Genomic DNA, 14,905 nt, shown 5'->3' with positions numbered 1-14,905 from the left:
AGTGACTTTGTCTTTCCATGTTGTGTGTTCATCTTCAACCCGAGGAGGGAGAGGGATGGAAATCAGGAGCAGTTTGTGAACACAGATCATGTGCCCTTTTGTGGTGGCTGCTCCTGTTGATTCCTGCTGTCCAGGTGTTAGAACCTCCCCAGGGGTGGGAAGTGCTCAGTGACCTGACTGAGCCGGGCTTGGCGGGCGCTTAGCAGCTCTCAGTAGGTGCTAGAAAACCTGCAAAGAAAATTCTGGTTTGGGAGGCTGAGCCTGGGCACTGCTTCTTGCCCATTCCCCGCTGCTTTCCCATCGGCTGTGAGGAGTTTCTGCTTCAGGTGTCACCTTGAGTGTGGTGAAGTCTGGCCAGGACTTGTTCAGGGCACCTTCAGACACCTGCCAGGTGTGTCTGCCATCAGCCAAATCCTCTTGCTGCCCTGGCATGGAAACCTCGGAGGTCATTCTCAATCCATTCTGCACTCACCTGAATTTGGGGTTGTTCTGGACATCCTGCTCAGCTTGATGTGTTGCTGCTCCATGGGGCAGAGCACTGCTCTCCGTACCCACAGTGGAGGCAGCTGCCTGCTCCAGAGTGGAATGTGGGTCCCTTGCACTTGGGAATGTTGTTTGATGGTTGCTGTGTTTATACACAGAGCCGTGTTTATTTTCTTGGGCTTGCTGATGGATGCTGGCAAAGTCGCTCAGCGGCAGGATGGGAAGAAAAGGGGCATTCTTTCCTCCTCAGCTATTTCTACACTGTCCCTGCAAGGGAAATTGCTTGGTCAGGGCTTCTCTTTCTTCTCCTGAACAAATGTCATCTTGGGATTTGCTGCTAATCTTGGTGATTGGGTGTGAAATTCCACAGCCCTCTGTGCAGGGAGAGAGGGAGCTCTGGCTGAGAGCTGGGGCCATGGGTGCCACAACCCCTGTTTGTGAAGTCCCTGGCACAGGATGCTCAGAGAAGCTGTGGCTGCCCCTGGATCCCTGGAAATGTCCAAGGTCAGGCTGGACGGAGCTTGGAGCACCCTGGCATAGTGGAAGGTGTCCCTGCCCATGGCAGGAGCTGGAACAGAATGAGTTTTCGGGTCCCTTTGCACCCAGACTATCCCACGATTCTCTCATTTGGGTGCTGGGGGATGTGGCTGCCTCCCCCCACCTTGGCAGGGACAGGGGGAATTTCTCAGCCCCGTGTTTCGGGAACTGTGCTCTGCCCTCCTCCTCCTCAGACACAGCCTGGAGTCTGATGTGCTGAGTGAGACCAAGACATGCTGCCACCTCTGCTGCATCTCATGAGGGACCTTCTGGCCATCTCAGCTGCAGGAACTGGCTGTTCCTGGGTTTCCTGGCTGGGGTCCGTGTTGGCCACCATGGCGAGGGGACTCCGCCTTGGCAGAAGGAGAAGAGGAAAGGCTGATGTCACCTGGCTGATGCCACTTAACTCTTTGGCATCCTCTGCCCCAGCCCAGGAGAGGCAGTGGGGCAGCCAGCCAAGGTCCCCAAGTTGATGTGGGACAGCAGGGTCTTGCCCCTGGCATGGGAGAGGGGCTGCCATCCTCACACCCCGCTCCATCCACCCCCCGTCGTTCCCATCCGTGCTCTGCCTGGTTTTTTCCTTGCTCCTATTTTAAGCGCACGCTCCCATCCCGCCGTGCTCTGTGGCCTTGCTGGGTTTGTTTCCAGTGTCTATTAAAAGACAATGCCCAGATGGGAGCACTCGTAGGAGGGCTGGGCGGCGGGCTGGCTAATTCAGGCTGGTAACCCTGTGCCGCCGCCTGGCAGCCTGGAAACATCCTGTTTTGGATTCTAAAAACTCCCTGGGCAGTTCTGAGCTCATCCGTGCTGAGGAGGGCAGGGACCAGACCCATCCCATGCCAGAGAGGTTGCTCCCAGTGGGACAGGCTTGTGCCACCTGCCTGCTCTCCTCTGGCCAGGGCTCCGGGGCTGCCTCCAGCCTCACCATGGGGGATCTGTGGGGAGAGGTCTCAGCCAGCTTTTGGGAGGTGGGTGGTACCAGTGTGCCCTGCTGAGCCACGGCAGTGAGGGGCTCCCTTCACCTCCTCTTGGGGGAGGAGGAGCCCCTTCTCTACCCACAGATGCTCCGTGTTCCTGGGTGCTGGTGGCCAAAGCAAACCCCAGCCCGGAGTCGTGTCTGGGGGCCAGCCAAGTTCACTCTCTGAGGAGCCCCTCGAGGAGCCCCTGGCTGGGGCTGCCCTCCTAGGGGTCTGTGACTCACTCAAGTGATCACAGCAGCTCTGGCTCTGCCCCTGGCTCTCATCTAATCTATTTTCAACAACCATCTCCTGCTTTCCCATGTCTCCTCCCGATCCCAGTCGTGCCATGAGCCACTCCCCAAGGAGAGCAGCTTTGGAGCAAGTGGGAGGGTTCCAGTTGCTAGAGCTGCTGAGAGTGGCATGACTGATCTGTGCCCTGTTGCTGCCAAGCTGCTGTCCCCTCCCAGTGCCAGCCCTGAGACTTTGGGGACAGTTTGTGGGTTTTGCCCTTTTAAGGTAGATTTTGGCTGGGAGAAACTGATGTACTTTTCCCTGCAGTCTCTACCATCTGTGGTTGCTGTCTGGGTTGCCAACCTGGCTGGAGGTGTCTGGACTCTGCCTCTGCTCCCCAGGCCTCCCAGATCTGGGATGGCAGCATCTCCCCTCCTGCCCTGTCCCCCTCCTCGCTCACAGGAATGAATTCTTAAGGTGAAACCCAGCTTTTTCAGGAATGCTTTTGTGCTGCCTTTGGGGCCCTGGATGTTCCAAGGGAGTGAGTTTGCTTGGGGGAGCTGCAGGTGCTCTGCCAGGGAACACTGGGCTGCCCTGGCCATGGAGAACAGTGGCAGGTGAGCTCCAGGGTGGCAGTGATCCCCAGGAGATGGAGCAGCTACACCTGGGCTGGTCACAACTTGTGCTGTGATTCAGCTCCCATCTTTTCTGACTGCTTGTTCCCTCCTTTTCTGGAGGCCACTGCTGTCCTGGGAGCACCTTCCTCACCTGCCTCTGTGCTAGGCTTGGAGCCAGGCACGAGGCACTGCTGAGGGTCCCCACTGTGGTGCAGGACCCAGGGCTGGTGTGGGATCTCCTGGGATCTGCAGGGATGGACAGAGCAAGCTGGGATCCACTGTGGTGAGCAGGTGTCTGTCTGCCAGCATCCAGGGCCATTCCTTGGCACGTAGAGTGACCACCTGTCAACAAAGCAAGGTGGTGTCACCCAGGTGACTGCTCTGTGGGTCTCTGCCACCAGCAGGTGTGTGCCAGCACTGTGGGCAGGTCTGAGCAGGCAGCACGAAGCTCCAGGCACTGCCCTGAGCAGAGGCACGGAACCGTATCCTGGCCCTTCCCAGGGACACCGGTGGCTGTGCTGTGCAGAAGCAGCAGAGGACCAGGGTGGAAGACAGCAGTGGCGTTTCCCATGTGATGTTTCTCACCTGCTGCGTTCCCTTCCCTCGCAGGACGCACCGACATGCGGCCGGAGCAGCCCGGGGAAACACGGGGAGTGGAGAGCAAAGTCCCAGTGCCAGGAGCCGGCACCGGCAGCAGGCCAAGAGCTCACAGCACACCAGCACAGCCACCAGCACGGCCAACGGCACGGCCACCAGCATGGCCAATGGCACAGCCAACGGCACGGCCACCAGCATGGCCAATGGCACAGCCAACGGCACGGCCACCAGCATGGCCAATGGCACGGCCAACGGCACGGCCGCCAGCATGGCCAATGGCACAGCCACCAGCATGGCCAATGGTGTGGCCACCAGCATGGCCAACGGCGTGGCCAATGGCACAGGTGACCCAGCGCTCGTGGGAGGTGGGGGCAGAGCTCAGGGCTGTTTTCTGTGGAGAAAATGAATCTCTGCTGAGATAATGCATCTTGTAGCACCCAGGAATTTTGTCCCTATGGATTGATGGGTTTTTATTGATTTTCCTTCTGATAAGCCAGGCAGCTCTGCAGAGTGCACTGGGAGGATCTGTGCTGCCTGTCAGGAATGATTTCTGTGATCTCAGAGACCCTGGGCACAAATGCAGAGTACTTTCTGCTTCTGTCTCGGGATGGAGGCGGTGGCAGTGGTTCCCAGAGGGGTCTGGGTGAAGCAGGTGCTGCCTTTGCTGCAGGCTGGGAGCACTGAGATTGCTGTGCTTGGGTTGTCACCCACCATGTGCTCTGCTTCCTGGGAAGATCATCTGGCCTTGGGCCCTCTCCCTGGTGCTGACTGCTGCTGTCTGCCCTTCCAGTGAACGGGGACTCCGTGGGTGCCGTGGACATGGATGAGGACAGGCCAGCAGCAGGTGCCAGCGTTCCGACCCCGGCGGCATCCGGCACGGCCGATGGCTCCACTGCTCCTGCCCTTCCTGCCCTGAGCAGCTCCAGAGAGGCAGAGGAGGCGGCCTCAGCCCCCACTGTTCCCCCAGCCCGGGCAGCCCTGCTTGCCCTGGATGCTCTGCCCCCCGGGTAAGCTCTGCCTGTGGCCCTCGGGGAGGGGGACAGGAACCAACTGGGGCCCTGCTGTGTGCTGGGACAAGAGGCTGTTTGAGGGAGGGAAGGTGCTGCCCCGGGAGCTGGTGGAGATGCTGGTGCTCAGTGGAACAGGGAGGGCCTGGGGCAGGTGCCAGGGATCCTGTGCCCTTTGCCTGGCACAGCTGGTGCTCCTTGTCCTGCCTGTCTGCCCAGGATGCTCGGGGCTGGGGCCTGGCCTGTACCCGCTGGATGGCATCTCTGTGCCAGGCAGCATCTCAGCATCTCACGGGGGTGCTCAAGGGATCAGTCAGAGGAAAACGCCCAGGAGACTGAGCGTGGATTGTCAGGGAGCTCCCACTGAGCAGGAGGGCATGGACACGCTCCGGGGGACACCACAGAGGCATTGGCCACTGCTGGGGACAGGACCCTCGAGTAGTGGTGCTCACTCCCGCAATGTGGATGCTGCTCATCCTCCTTCTCCTCCAGGGGATGTCGGGAAGGGGCTGGAGGGGAATGGGAGCTGCTGGCTCGGGGTGGGGGGCAGCAGTTGGGGTCTGGGCTCAGCCCCCACTGTGCTGCAGCTGCACCATTCTCCCCTTGTGTCAGACCCCTGGAGTTCTGGGTGGGGGTGAAATGGCCTGTGTTTGGGATGAAGGGAGCTGTTTATTTTGCTTTGGCTGAGGCGATGCCTGGAAGGTCAGGGCCCCGCTCGCGTGTCAGTCACAGGTAATTAGGGTTAACGGCTCACTGTGCCTTTATGCGGGTGTGTGAGGGTTTCTGTTCTCCTGGCCTGGGCACTTCCTGTTTCCAGGCAGCTGGAAAAGTCCACTGCTCTCAAAAAGGCCTTTATTCCAGCCAGAGCTTGTGCCCCTTTCTGCTTCTACCAGGTAGACTGAAGGTCTCCTTTTCCCCACCTGGGGTTGGAAACAGGCTGTTGTTTCTTTGCTGGGGCGGGGAAGCCTGCAGATACCTCAGGATTCTGGAGGCTCGGGAGGCTGCAGGCACTGCTTTCTAAGACACACCAGGCTGGGTTTTCCTGGCCCAGCCAGGTGGAAAGGTGGCCATGTCCTCCTTGCCCATTTCCCTGTGGAGCTCACACCCCAGAGAATCAGGTGTGTCAGAGCGGGGAGGAGGATAAAGCTGTTGTGCTTTGGGAGATGGATGGAGAGGAACACTGAAGGGGTAGTGAGGCATTCTCCAGGCTGAGCTGCTGGAATCTGGATCTCTGGAGACACCTTTGATTAGCAGCTTCTGTGCTGGCAGTGGGATCTGTAAGGGGAAGAAGGGCAGCATTGAGCTGTGCTGGCCTGGGCAGGGGGAGACCAGAGATCAAGGGTTTCCCAGGGAAGGAGAGCAGAGTTGAATCCATTGAGCTCTCCACAGCGGGAGCCCTTCCAGAGAGCTGCCAGAGCAGGTCCTGGGCTAATGGGGGCTTGCTGAACTGGGGTTGCACAAGGCTGTGTCCCTGGGGTGGTGTAAATGAGCTGCTGCAGTTCTCTTGAGCCCTGATCCAGGGAGGCTGTTTTTGGCGGGCTCACCTCACCACGGAATTATTTTGCCTGGTGGTTTGGGGCCCAGCTTGGGAGATGGGGATGCAGGATGGCCCCTTGCTGGGATGGCTGTGGGAGCACTGCAGGGCCCAAGGGCATGGCTCCTGCTCTGCCACTCCAGAGCTGCCAGGCACGTCCCTCCCAAGCCCTGCCCCATTCTCTGAGTGTCTCCTTCCTTCCTGGGGAGCGTGGGGAGCACTCACTTCAGCCTCTGAAGGGTGGCCCCAGCCTCCCTGCTCATTCTGGGCTCTGACAGATGGTTGGGTTCATGTGGGGATCCCGAGCCATTTGCTGTGCTCAGATCTTCCTGTCTCAACATCTGCACCAGGTGTGGCGGCTCAAAGGCATCCCTCACACAACTGGGAGTCTGTCCTAGGGGTTGGAGAGGGCTGGAAGGAGTTCTGAGTAATTCCAGCCCTGACAGTGCCCAAAACCTCCTTCACATCCTCTGGGCAGTGTTCCCCAGCCGAGCTGGAGCGCGTGTGGTGCCGAAGCTGCGGCCGCAGTGCCCCAGGCCTCGGGGGTCTCAGCTCTCCTGCTGGGGTTTCTGAGAGGAGTGACAGTGAAGGGAGGGGAGGGGGCTGCTGGCTCCTACATCTGGATCCTATCAGGGATGATCCCGTGTGGGGACAGGCAGCCGGAGTGGGGGGTGTGCGCTGCCTTGCCCACACAAAGAGGTGCTTTATGCTGCCTGGCAGAGCCCACGGGGCTGTGGTTCCTTACGTAAGGAGGGCGTTTTGTTTGGACTGCAGGGTTGCCTCAGCTCTGCCACTTCCCAGTGCCTGTGGCTCCCTGCATCCATGGGTATCGTGAGCCTGTGGGCATCTGGAGGAGAGCTGGCTGGGACTGGCATGTTGGGTGCTTTATGGTGCCAGTGTGGTGCTTGTGGGGAGAGCTCCCACCATCCAGCTCTCCCAAAACCGTGGCTGTCCCCTGCTGGGGGCTGTGTGGAGCTGGGCAAGGTGGTCTGAGCGAGGATGGGTTGTCCCCAGTGTCCCCATCTCCGTGAGATCTCCCCATCTCCGTGTGGCAGCAGTATCCACAGCTGATCACCACCAGCGGTGACTCATAGGGTGAGCCAGCCCTCGGCAGATTGACTCCTCACATCACCCAGGAGCTGCTGGTGAGGAGTTTGTGAGCTCATCAGTGTTTTTACAGGCAGTGAGGTGGGGACACGGAGCATCAAGCAGTGGCTGCCACCATCAGCAGCTCTCCTCAGTCCCACATGGCTCTTTGCAGTCATCAGTGCACTCAGAGGGATCCAGAAACCTGACGGAATTCTCATAACGGGAATTCTGGTCTCTATAGCCACAGAAATGGTACCTTCCAAGTTCTCAGAGCCATATGGATCAGAGAATCTGTTGTTAATGAGACTGGAGGAGCTGTCCAGGGCAATTCCACTGTCCTAAATGTGCCTGGGCACCTTCTGCCATCTGTCTCATGGGGTAGACCTGCTCATGTCTTAGGACACCCCAGCTGTGCTGATTTTCTCTTTAGAGATTTCACTCTTGTTTTGCCTGTCCTAGTGTTTTTATGCTCATGAAGCACCAAGTTCATGGTTTGTGAGCAGGAAACCGGGCAGTGTGAGGCTTGGCATTCATCACTCTTACAGTGTAGGGGCACAGCAGGTGCCCTCAGGGATACCCTCCCTGTCTCTGACCTGTTCCAAGGTCCAGTGCTGCTGACTGGAAGCAGTGTGTGCAGGTGCTGCATTGGCTCCGCAGAGGCTGCAGTGCAGCTGAGCTGTGTCACTGCAGGTGTGTGGCTGTGGTGAGGTCAGTGATGGCATTGCTGTCCTTGGAGCCGTGGGGCAGAGCTGGGATGAGCCCAGGCCGTGGGGCAGCAGCACTCGGAGCAGCTCCATCCCCAGGGCTGCCTGCTCCCTCCCTGCCAGCTGGGCTGGCTCCCTTGCTGTCACACAGAAGCTGGTGTATTAATTTCCGAGGGCTTTTTGTGGTGATTAATTGAGACAGATGATTGAATGGGGAGAGAGGCCTGTGGGAGCAGAAGTGTGGCAGGAGAACACTTTATCTGTCAGCAGCTGCTGGCTCGCCTCCTCTGCTGCAGGATAAAAGCTGACAAGAAAGCACGGGCTCCACAGAGCATTTACCTTTGCCATGGTAAATTTATGAATGAATTCATACAAAGAACGGTTGCAGCGTGGCCCTGTAACACCAGGCTCGCTGTCACCTGTCCTCAGGGCCACCCCAGCCCGAGCGCCGTGGCCACACGTGTGTTTGAGCCTCAGCTGTCAGCAGCAAGCCCAGGGCTGCCAGGGAGAGAACCCAGCCCCAGCCTCAGCTCAAATGCTCCCCTTTGAAGATGTATTAAGAGAAACCAAACCAAAACATCAGAAACACAGGGCATAAAACTTACCCTGTGTGAAATCCTTTCTGGGGGACCTGTGCTGACCTTTCTGGGGGAAGTTAGGAATTTGTGCTCCAGTTATGCCTGTTGATGAAGCAGAGTGCTGCAGCCCCTCTCCCAGAGTCTCCATCTGGGAGGCCCAGTAGCTGCCACACAGGCCTGTCAAATAAAGGTTGGAGTGCCGAGGATGTGAGGGGCTGGGCTCCCTGACCCCACAGGGGCAGCCCTCTGGATGTTCTTGGTCCAGCACATATCACCTGCCTCATGATTCTATTTTTCTTGCAGGTGGGAGCAGCGGGAGCTGCCCAACGGTAGAGTCTACTATGTAGACCACAACAACAAAACCACGACGTGGGAGAGACCCCTTCCTCCAGGGTAAGGGGCTCGGGAGCTCAGGCCTTGACTCAGTCAGAGGTCAGCTGTCCTGGAGGGATGTTCATGGCATCCTGGTGGGAGCTCCACCGGTGTCCCAGCACCCTGTCAGGCTTCGTGTGTCCTTGCAGGAGCTACTTGAAGAGTTATCCATTCTTTGTATTTCCTTCTGGTGGGTCCTTGTCCAAAAGAGCCCCTTCAGGTGTGAAAGCAGTGGTTATGCCGAGCTGGGCACGGAGGGTTGGAGGGTGTCAGTCAGCAGGACCCGCCAAGCGGCGTGAGACCCACAGTGACAACTTCCTTGGGTGCTTCCAGGTGGGAGAAACGCGTGGATCCTCGGGGCAGGTATTATTACGTGGACCACAACACCCGGACCACCACGTGGCAGCGCCCCACGGCCGAGTACGTCAGGAACTACGAGCAGTGGCAGTCGCAGCGCAACCAGCTGCAAGGGGCCATGCAGCAGTTCAGCCAGCGCTTCCTGTACCAGGTGAGTGCAGGTGTGGCCATACCCAGGTCTCACCTGGCTCTCCAGCTGTTCTCCCAGGGCTGCCCAGGAGCCATGGAGCATGGGAAGGTGCTTGCTGGGCTGGGTGGGGTCTGTGTGAGCTCAGAGCAGTGCCTGGCTGGGAGCTCACAAACTCCTCAGCTGCCTGCAGAGGCCTTGGGGGAGTGACTCGCTTTTTATAAACCAGCTTGCATGGCCCTGAAGGGTGGTGGGAGGTGTCCTCAGCAGCCTGTCCCCACAGTTTCTCCAGTGCCAATGTGGCCAGCCACACATTCTCCTGTGGCTCCCATCAGACAAGCCTTGCTGCTGACCTGTGGGGCTGCAGAACCTGCTGTTGGAGCTGAGGGAGCTGTGGTGTGTGCAGCAGGAGCAGCTGGGGTACAAGTGGAGAGGGCTGCAGGGACCAGAGAGTGCAGGGAATGAGCTGGACTTGGCCAGCATCTTCCTGCTTCCTCTGCTGCTTCCCCTCGTTCCTGGTTTGGGCCGAGTATTTGCGTTTCCTTGCTCAGGGAATGGTCTCGACCATTCTTTTCCTGGGCAGGGGCCACACCTGTCCTGTCCACACCTTTGCCATGGATCTGGACCCAGCTGTGGGGGACTCAGCTGACCTGAGCAGTGCTGGTGGCCGTGGGCTGCAGGGAGAGCAGTGCCTGGGACAAGGCCAGGGCCAGGCTGGAGCAGTTCTGCTCCTGGAGAGCAGTGCTGAAACTGCACTCGTGCCAGAGACAGGTGAACACGTGTGGAGGGAAGGTGGGCAGCATACAGGGACCAACTTTTCATTGACTTCTATCTCCCCAGAGAAAGCCAGGAGTCCCAGCTGGGACTGGAGTGAGCTCAGGGCTCCATCGAGGAGCTCAGCTGCTCTCTGGGAAGGGCTGTAGTGCAAAGTCCATTCCGTGTGTGCTCGTGGGGCTGCGGGAACAGCTCAGCCCCTCTCCTCCCCTGCCTGTCCCTCCCTGGGTGTCTCTCCAACCCTTCCAGAGCCCAGTGGAGGGGCTCCCCCGGGAGGGGCTCTGGGCCCGTCCCTCGCTCCCTGCCAGCGCCAGCCTTGGAGCTGCTCCAGCGCCGTGCAACTCGCCCTGGCCGCACTCTGCCGAGGGAGGGACTCGGGCTCCAAATTTAGCCTGATGAAACGATTGCACTTTTTGTTTCGAGCTCTGCTGCCAGCAGTGATGGCTCCTGCTCTGCCTCCTGCCCCACGGGGGCTTTCTGCTTGACTTGCCCCTGCCTCCAGCATCCCTCTGCCCTCCTTGCTGGAGGGGACGGCAGGGGGGTGATGAGCAGTGGGGCAGAGCCTGGGAAAGGCACAGTCTGGGGGGCTTGGGTGAAGCCAGGGACCGCTCTCCAGCAGATGCCCCAGTGCTGCATCCTTTCCAGCAAGGGTCTCTGGCACAGGGGCCAGATTGTTCACGGGGACTGTGGGGAGCTGCAGGAGCTGTCTGGTGCTCTGCCCTGGTAGCTTTAATTGGCACTTTTGGGGTACCAGTGAGGTCCCCCTGGACACGACTCGCTGCGTGCGTGGGCAGCCTGTCCCGGGGGGGAGGGAGTGGACACTGCCCCAAGGCCTCCTGGCACACGGGGCACGGGCTGTGCCAGGCCATCCTTGGGGTGCTGGGCTGCCATGAGCTGTACCCAGGTTTTGGTGCTGTTCTGGGAGTGGGGGGCCCTGGCACCCCGAGGGCCGGGCTGCCCCTGGTTCCAGGCAGGAGGGCAGGGTCTGGCTGCGGGTGGCATTCCCTGGGCCCACACCGACTGAGATCCATCCCAGTGCGGGAAGCTGGAACACAGCCCTCCTCCAGCAGATGGGTTTTTTTACCTTTTGGGTAACAATTCTTATTTAACCATTAGAAGCACTTCCAGGCCCCCTCCTGCGCTGGAGGCCGGGGACCCTCCATCCCCAGGGAGCCCAGCGGGGCAGGACAGGGTGCCCGGGGCTGGCTCGGGAGAAAGGGGCTTTGTGCGGGGCGGGCTGAATGCGGGCTCAGTGCAGCGCATCCCGCAGCCGGCCTGCCCGCGGAGGAGGGGGCCGCCATCCCGCCAGGAAGCGCGGGGCGTGGACAGCGCTTGTGGGAATGATTTCATTGGAAAGGCCTGCGATATTTTTTCCCCTCTTGTGTGTGGTTCTTGGAGGAGGCTGGAGGTGTATGTGGAGGGGACGGCGGCGCAGCCGAGCAGCCGTGCACGTCCGGAGCCCTCCGGGCCGTTCTGCTGCCCTGGGCCGGCACAGCCCCTGCCCCGCTGCCCCTTGGCTGCCCCAGCCCCTGCTTAGGCTGAGCTTCTGAGCTTTTTTGGTTTTTTCCTTTTTTTTTCTTTTTTTTTTTTTTTTTTTAATTTTCTTTTTTTTTTTCTTTTTTTTTTTCTTTTTTTAACCCCCTTTGAGTGTGCAGGGTTTTGGTTTTTTTAGTTCCCTGGGAGGTGTGGGCCAAGGAGAGGCGAGTGGAAGCGGGGCTGGCCGGCTCACCTCTATGTTCTGCTCCTCCCAGCCATCCCGGCTCTGGGGTTTATTCCGTGTTTTTGCTCTCTCTGTTGTCTCTAGTCCTCCGGAGCCCCGTCTGACAATGATCCTCTGGGGCCCCTTCCTCCCGGCTGGGGTAAGTACTGCACTGCCTCACCTGGCCCTGCATGGCCCCAGGGGACACTCCTGTCACCCGCGGCAGGAGCTGCCCATCCCATCCCCTCCCTGCCATTTCTGGGAAGGGTGAAGGGTGGTCATGGAGCTCCCTGTGCTCAGCTGCACGTGGGGCTGTGTCTGCCTGTGACTAGCACAATCTCTTATGTGAAATTCAGCCTTTTTTCCCCTTTTCTTGGAGGAGTTCCCAGCCTCTCTCAGCTGCTGAATGCCAAATTGGTTGTGATTGTTCTTTGAATTGGGGAAGATCCCAAGCTTGGGGATTGAAGTCCTTGCTTGTCCCTGGACCGCTTCTCTGGCGAGCAGGGATCTGTCCTGCTGCCGTGCTGCCTCCCGGGATGCTCTGCCCGGGTCTGGAGCAGGGCTGGGAGCTGGCAGGAGCAGAGCTGCTCGTCCCCACATGGCCCATTGTGTGCCAGGACATTTTGAAAGGTCCCTGTGCCACCCCCAGTTGAGAGAGACCCCCTCCACGGTGAGGGCATCCCTGGAGAGGGCAGGCTGGCATGCTTGTGGGTGCAGCTGGGCTGTGCTGTGCCAGAGAGAGCAGGAGAAGGGTTAAAATTGTGTGAGCTTGGAGCAGGACAGAGGGGCCAAGGCTGCTCAGGCAGTCTGCAGGGGCAGTGTCATGATGGGGGGCGGTGGTGGAGCCCTTGCTGGGTGTCCCCCCTCCCATCAGCAAGGAGAAGGGACCCATGCCCAGCTGGGCAGGCACAGCTCTGCATGGGCCCGAGCAGCCTGGCGTGGGAGAACCCAGGATGGATGGGATCCTTGGGATGGATGCAGTCCTGGCCATCATTTGGGGGCTGCTGCCCACAGTCCAGGAGGGATTGGAGTGAGGGGCTGGCACTGGCCAGAAGGGTGACAGGGAGGTGACAAGGTGTCCCTGCCTGCGTGGTGGTGGTGCGGGGCTGAGCGTGTGGGAGTGGCGCTGCACATGGAGGAGGAGGAGGAGGTGTGTGGAGGCAGGGGGTGTGTGCAGGGCTGGCTGGGGTGTGTGCTGGAGCTGTTTTGTGCCTGTGTGCAGCCCAGGGAGCGGGTGTGTGTTCACACACGTGTGCACTGGAGCAAGGCCATGCGGGGAGTTTGCGAAAGCGCCTGTGGATCCATGTGGAGGGCTGCTGCTGCGTGTCCCAGGAGGGGCTGTGTGTGTGCACGAGGCTGTGTGGCTGAGCACAGCCCCTGTGCCAGCCTGGCAGCGCAGTGGCAGCGCTGGCCTCTGCCCTGGCACCTCCCGCACACTGGCACTGCCAGGCTGAGGAGGCTCGGGCACACGGAAGGAACGTGGGGTTTATCCTGCCTTTCCCAAACGAGCCAGGGAGGTGGAATGGGGGAGCTGACAAATTTCCTGTGATCTGGAAAGGGGAGGGCTGTTCCCAGGACTCCAGCTAATGCTTCCTCTCCCTTTTCTCCCAGAGAAGAGACAGGACAATGGGCGAGTGTATTACGTGAACCACAACACCCGGACCACGCAGTGGGAAGACCCTCGCACGCAGGGGTAGGCGGCCGTGGAGGGAGCAGGGTTTGGGAAGGTGCAGTTCTCCAGGGACCTGGCCTGCACTGAGGCCACGCATCCCACAGATGGAGAGTGAAGCTCTGACAGTGCCGTGGCCGGAGTGCTGCCCAGGCAGGACTCCTCTCCTGGGGTGTGGACTGTCGCTCACCAGTCCCATGCCATGGATCCTTCCTGTTGCCTGGCACAGAGCTGTAGTTGAGGGGGGAAATGTCTGCTGAGCCATTTCTTGCCAGCAGGATGATCCAGGAGCCGCCGCTGCCGCCGGGCTGGGAGATGAAGTACACAAACGAGAGCGTGCGGTACTTTGTGGACCACAACACCCGCACCACCACCTTCAAGGACCCGCGCCCGGGCTTCGAGTCTGGGTAAGCCCCGAGCAGCGGGGCTGGGGGCTCTCCTCTGACAGAGGAGAGCTGCACCCCAGTGACCCTTATCCCACCTGGCTGGTGACGGGGGCTGCTGGGGGCAGGGTGTGTGACCGAGGCCCTGCTGCTTTGGCAGGAGCAAGCACGGCGGCTCTCCGGGCGCGTACGACCGGAGCTTTCGTTGGAAGTACCACCAATTCCGCTTCCTCTGCCACGTGAGTAGAGCGGCTGTGGGCAGCTGTGTGGGTGTCCTGAGCACTGTGGGTAGGTGTGGGTGAGGAGAGCCGTGCCAGCCTCACACAGCCCCATGCCTTTGCCCTGCCTGCAGTCAAACGCGCTGCCCAGCCACGTGAAGATCAGTGTGTCTCGGCAGACGCTCTTCGAGGACTCCTTCCAGCAGGTAAGGGGGTGCTGGGGCTGTGGAGCCAGGCAGAAGTGGAGCTGGCCCTCAGGAGTGGAGCTGGCCCTGGGGGGGTGACACTGGCCTGCTCATCCCCAGATCATGAACATGAAGCCGTACGACCTGCGGCGCCGGCTGTACATCATCATGCGAGGGGAGGAGGGCCTGGACTACGGTGGCATCGCCAGGTAAGCGTGGCACGCCGGGCCCCAGGGCCATGCCCTGCCTGTGCCGTGTCCTGTGGGCAGTGCAGGCATAGGACAGCTGCACTTGGGGCTCCCAGCCCTTGAGCAGAGTCCAGGGGCATTCCGATGGGAAAGTGGGTTTTAGGAGCAGTGGAGCACCCTGAAAGCATTGCACCAGCCTGGCCCTGGTGGTGAGAGCACAGGGGACCCAGCTGGAGCCCCCCTGCTGCCCCCAGCTGTGGGACTCATGGGCTGAGTGGCCTTGTGTCCCTGAGCAAACAGGCCCTGGTGTTCCCAGACAGTGTGTGCCAGGGCAGACAGGCTGTGATGTGGTTGCTGCAGCTCTGCTGCTGCCCAGGGATGATGTTACTACAGGGCATGGGCTGTGGCTTGGCTGGAGGGGGTCCTGTGTCCCTGTGAGCCCCCTCTGTCTCACCTGGGACATTTTCCATGGAGCTGGGTTAGCGTGTCCCTGCCCGCTGCCCCCCCCCACTCGCCTGCTGCCCTTCGTGGGGCTGCTAGCCCGGCTCCTGCTCCTGCTCCAGCTCTCTCCGTGTCCTGCCAGTGGTTTTACCCTAT

The 14,905-nt window shown here is 60.1% G+C and overlaps 1 protein-coding gene across 2 annotated transcripts in view; it reads left to right on the top strand.

Moving 5' to 3' along the window:
- WWP2 (WW domain containing E3 ubiquitin protein ligase 2) overlaps window positions 1–14,905 on the top strand; it is a 30,969-nt gene that overhangs the window by 10,342 nt on the left and 5,722 nt on the right. Inside the window, exons 7-16 of one of the 2 annotated variants that reach the window (XM_014260536.2) lie at window positions 3,437–3,768; window positions 4,215–4,431; window positions 8,640–8,729; window positions 9,042–9,216; window positions 11,771–11,825; window positions 13,277–13,358; window positions 13,613–13,741; window positions 13,878–13,956; window positions 14,070–14,141; window positions 14,241–14,329. In XM_014260536.2, the coding sequence (XP_014116011.2) occupies window positions 3,437–3,768; window positions 4,215–4,431; window positions 8,640–8,729; window positions 9,042–9,216; window positions 11,771–11,825; window positions 13,277–13,358; window positions 13,613–13,741; window positions 13,878–13,956; window positions 14,070–14,141; window positions 14,241–14,329 (1,320 nt within the window). The remainder of the gene's footprint in view (window positions 1–3,436; window positions 3,769–4,214; window positions 4,432–8,639; window positions 8,730–9,041; window positions 9,217–11,770; window positions 11,826–13,276; window positions 13,359–13,612; window positions 13,742–13,877; window positions 13,957–14,069; window positions 14,142–14,240; window positions 14,330–14,905) is intronic. The other variant, XM_014260537.2, reaches the window with a different exon arrangement.

The sequence above is a fragment of the Pseudopodoces humilis genome, chromosome 14, assembly GCF_049639895.1.
Source record: "Pseudopodoces humilis isolate 2021_Gansu_Grassland_sample_001 chromosome 14, ASM4963989v1, whole genome shotgun sequence".
Taxonomy (NCBI): domain Eukaryota; kingdom Metazoa; phylum Chordata; class Aves; order Passeriformes; family Paridae; genus Pseudopodoces; species Pseudopodoces humilis.
The sequence above is the reverse complement of the archived record's forward strand: the minus strand, read 5'-3'. Positions and strand labels throughout refer to the sequence as shown.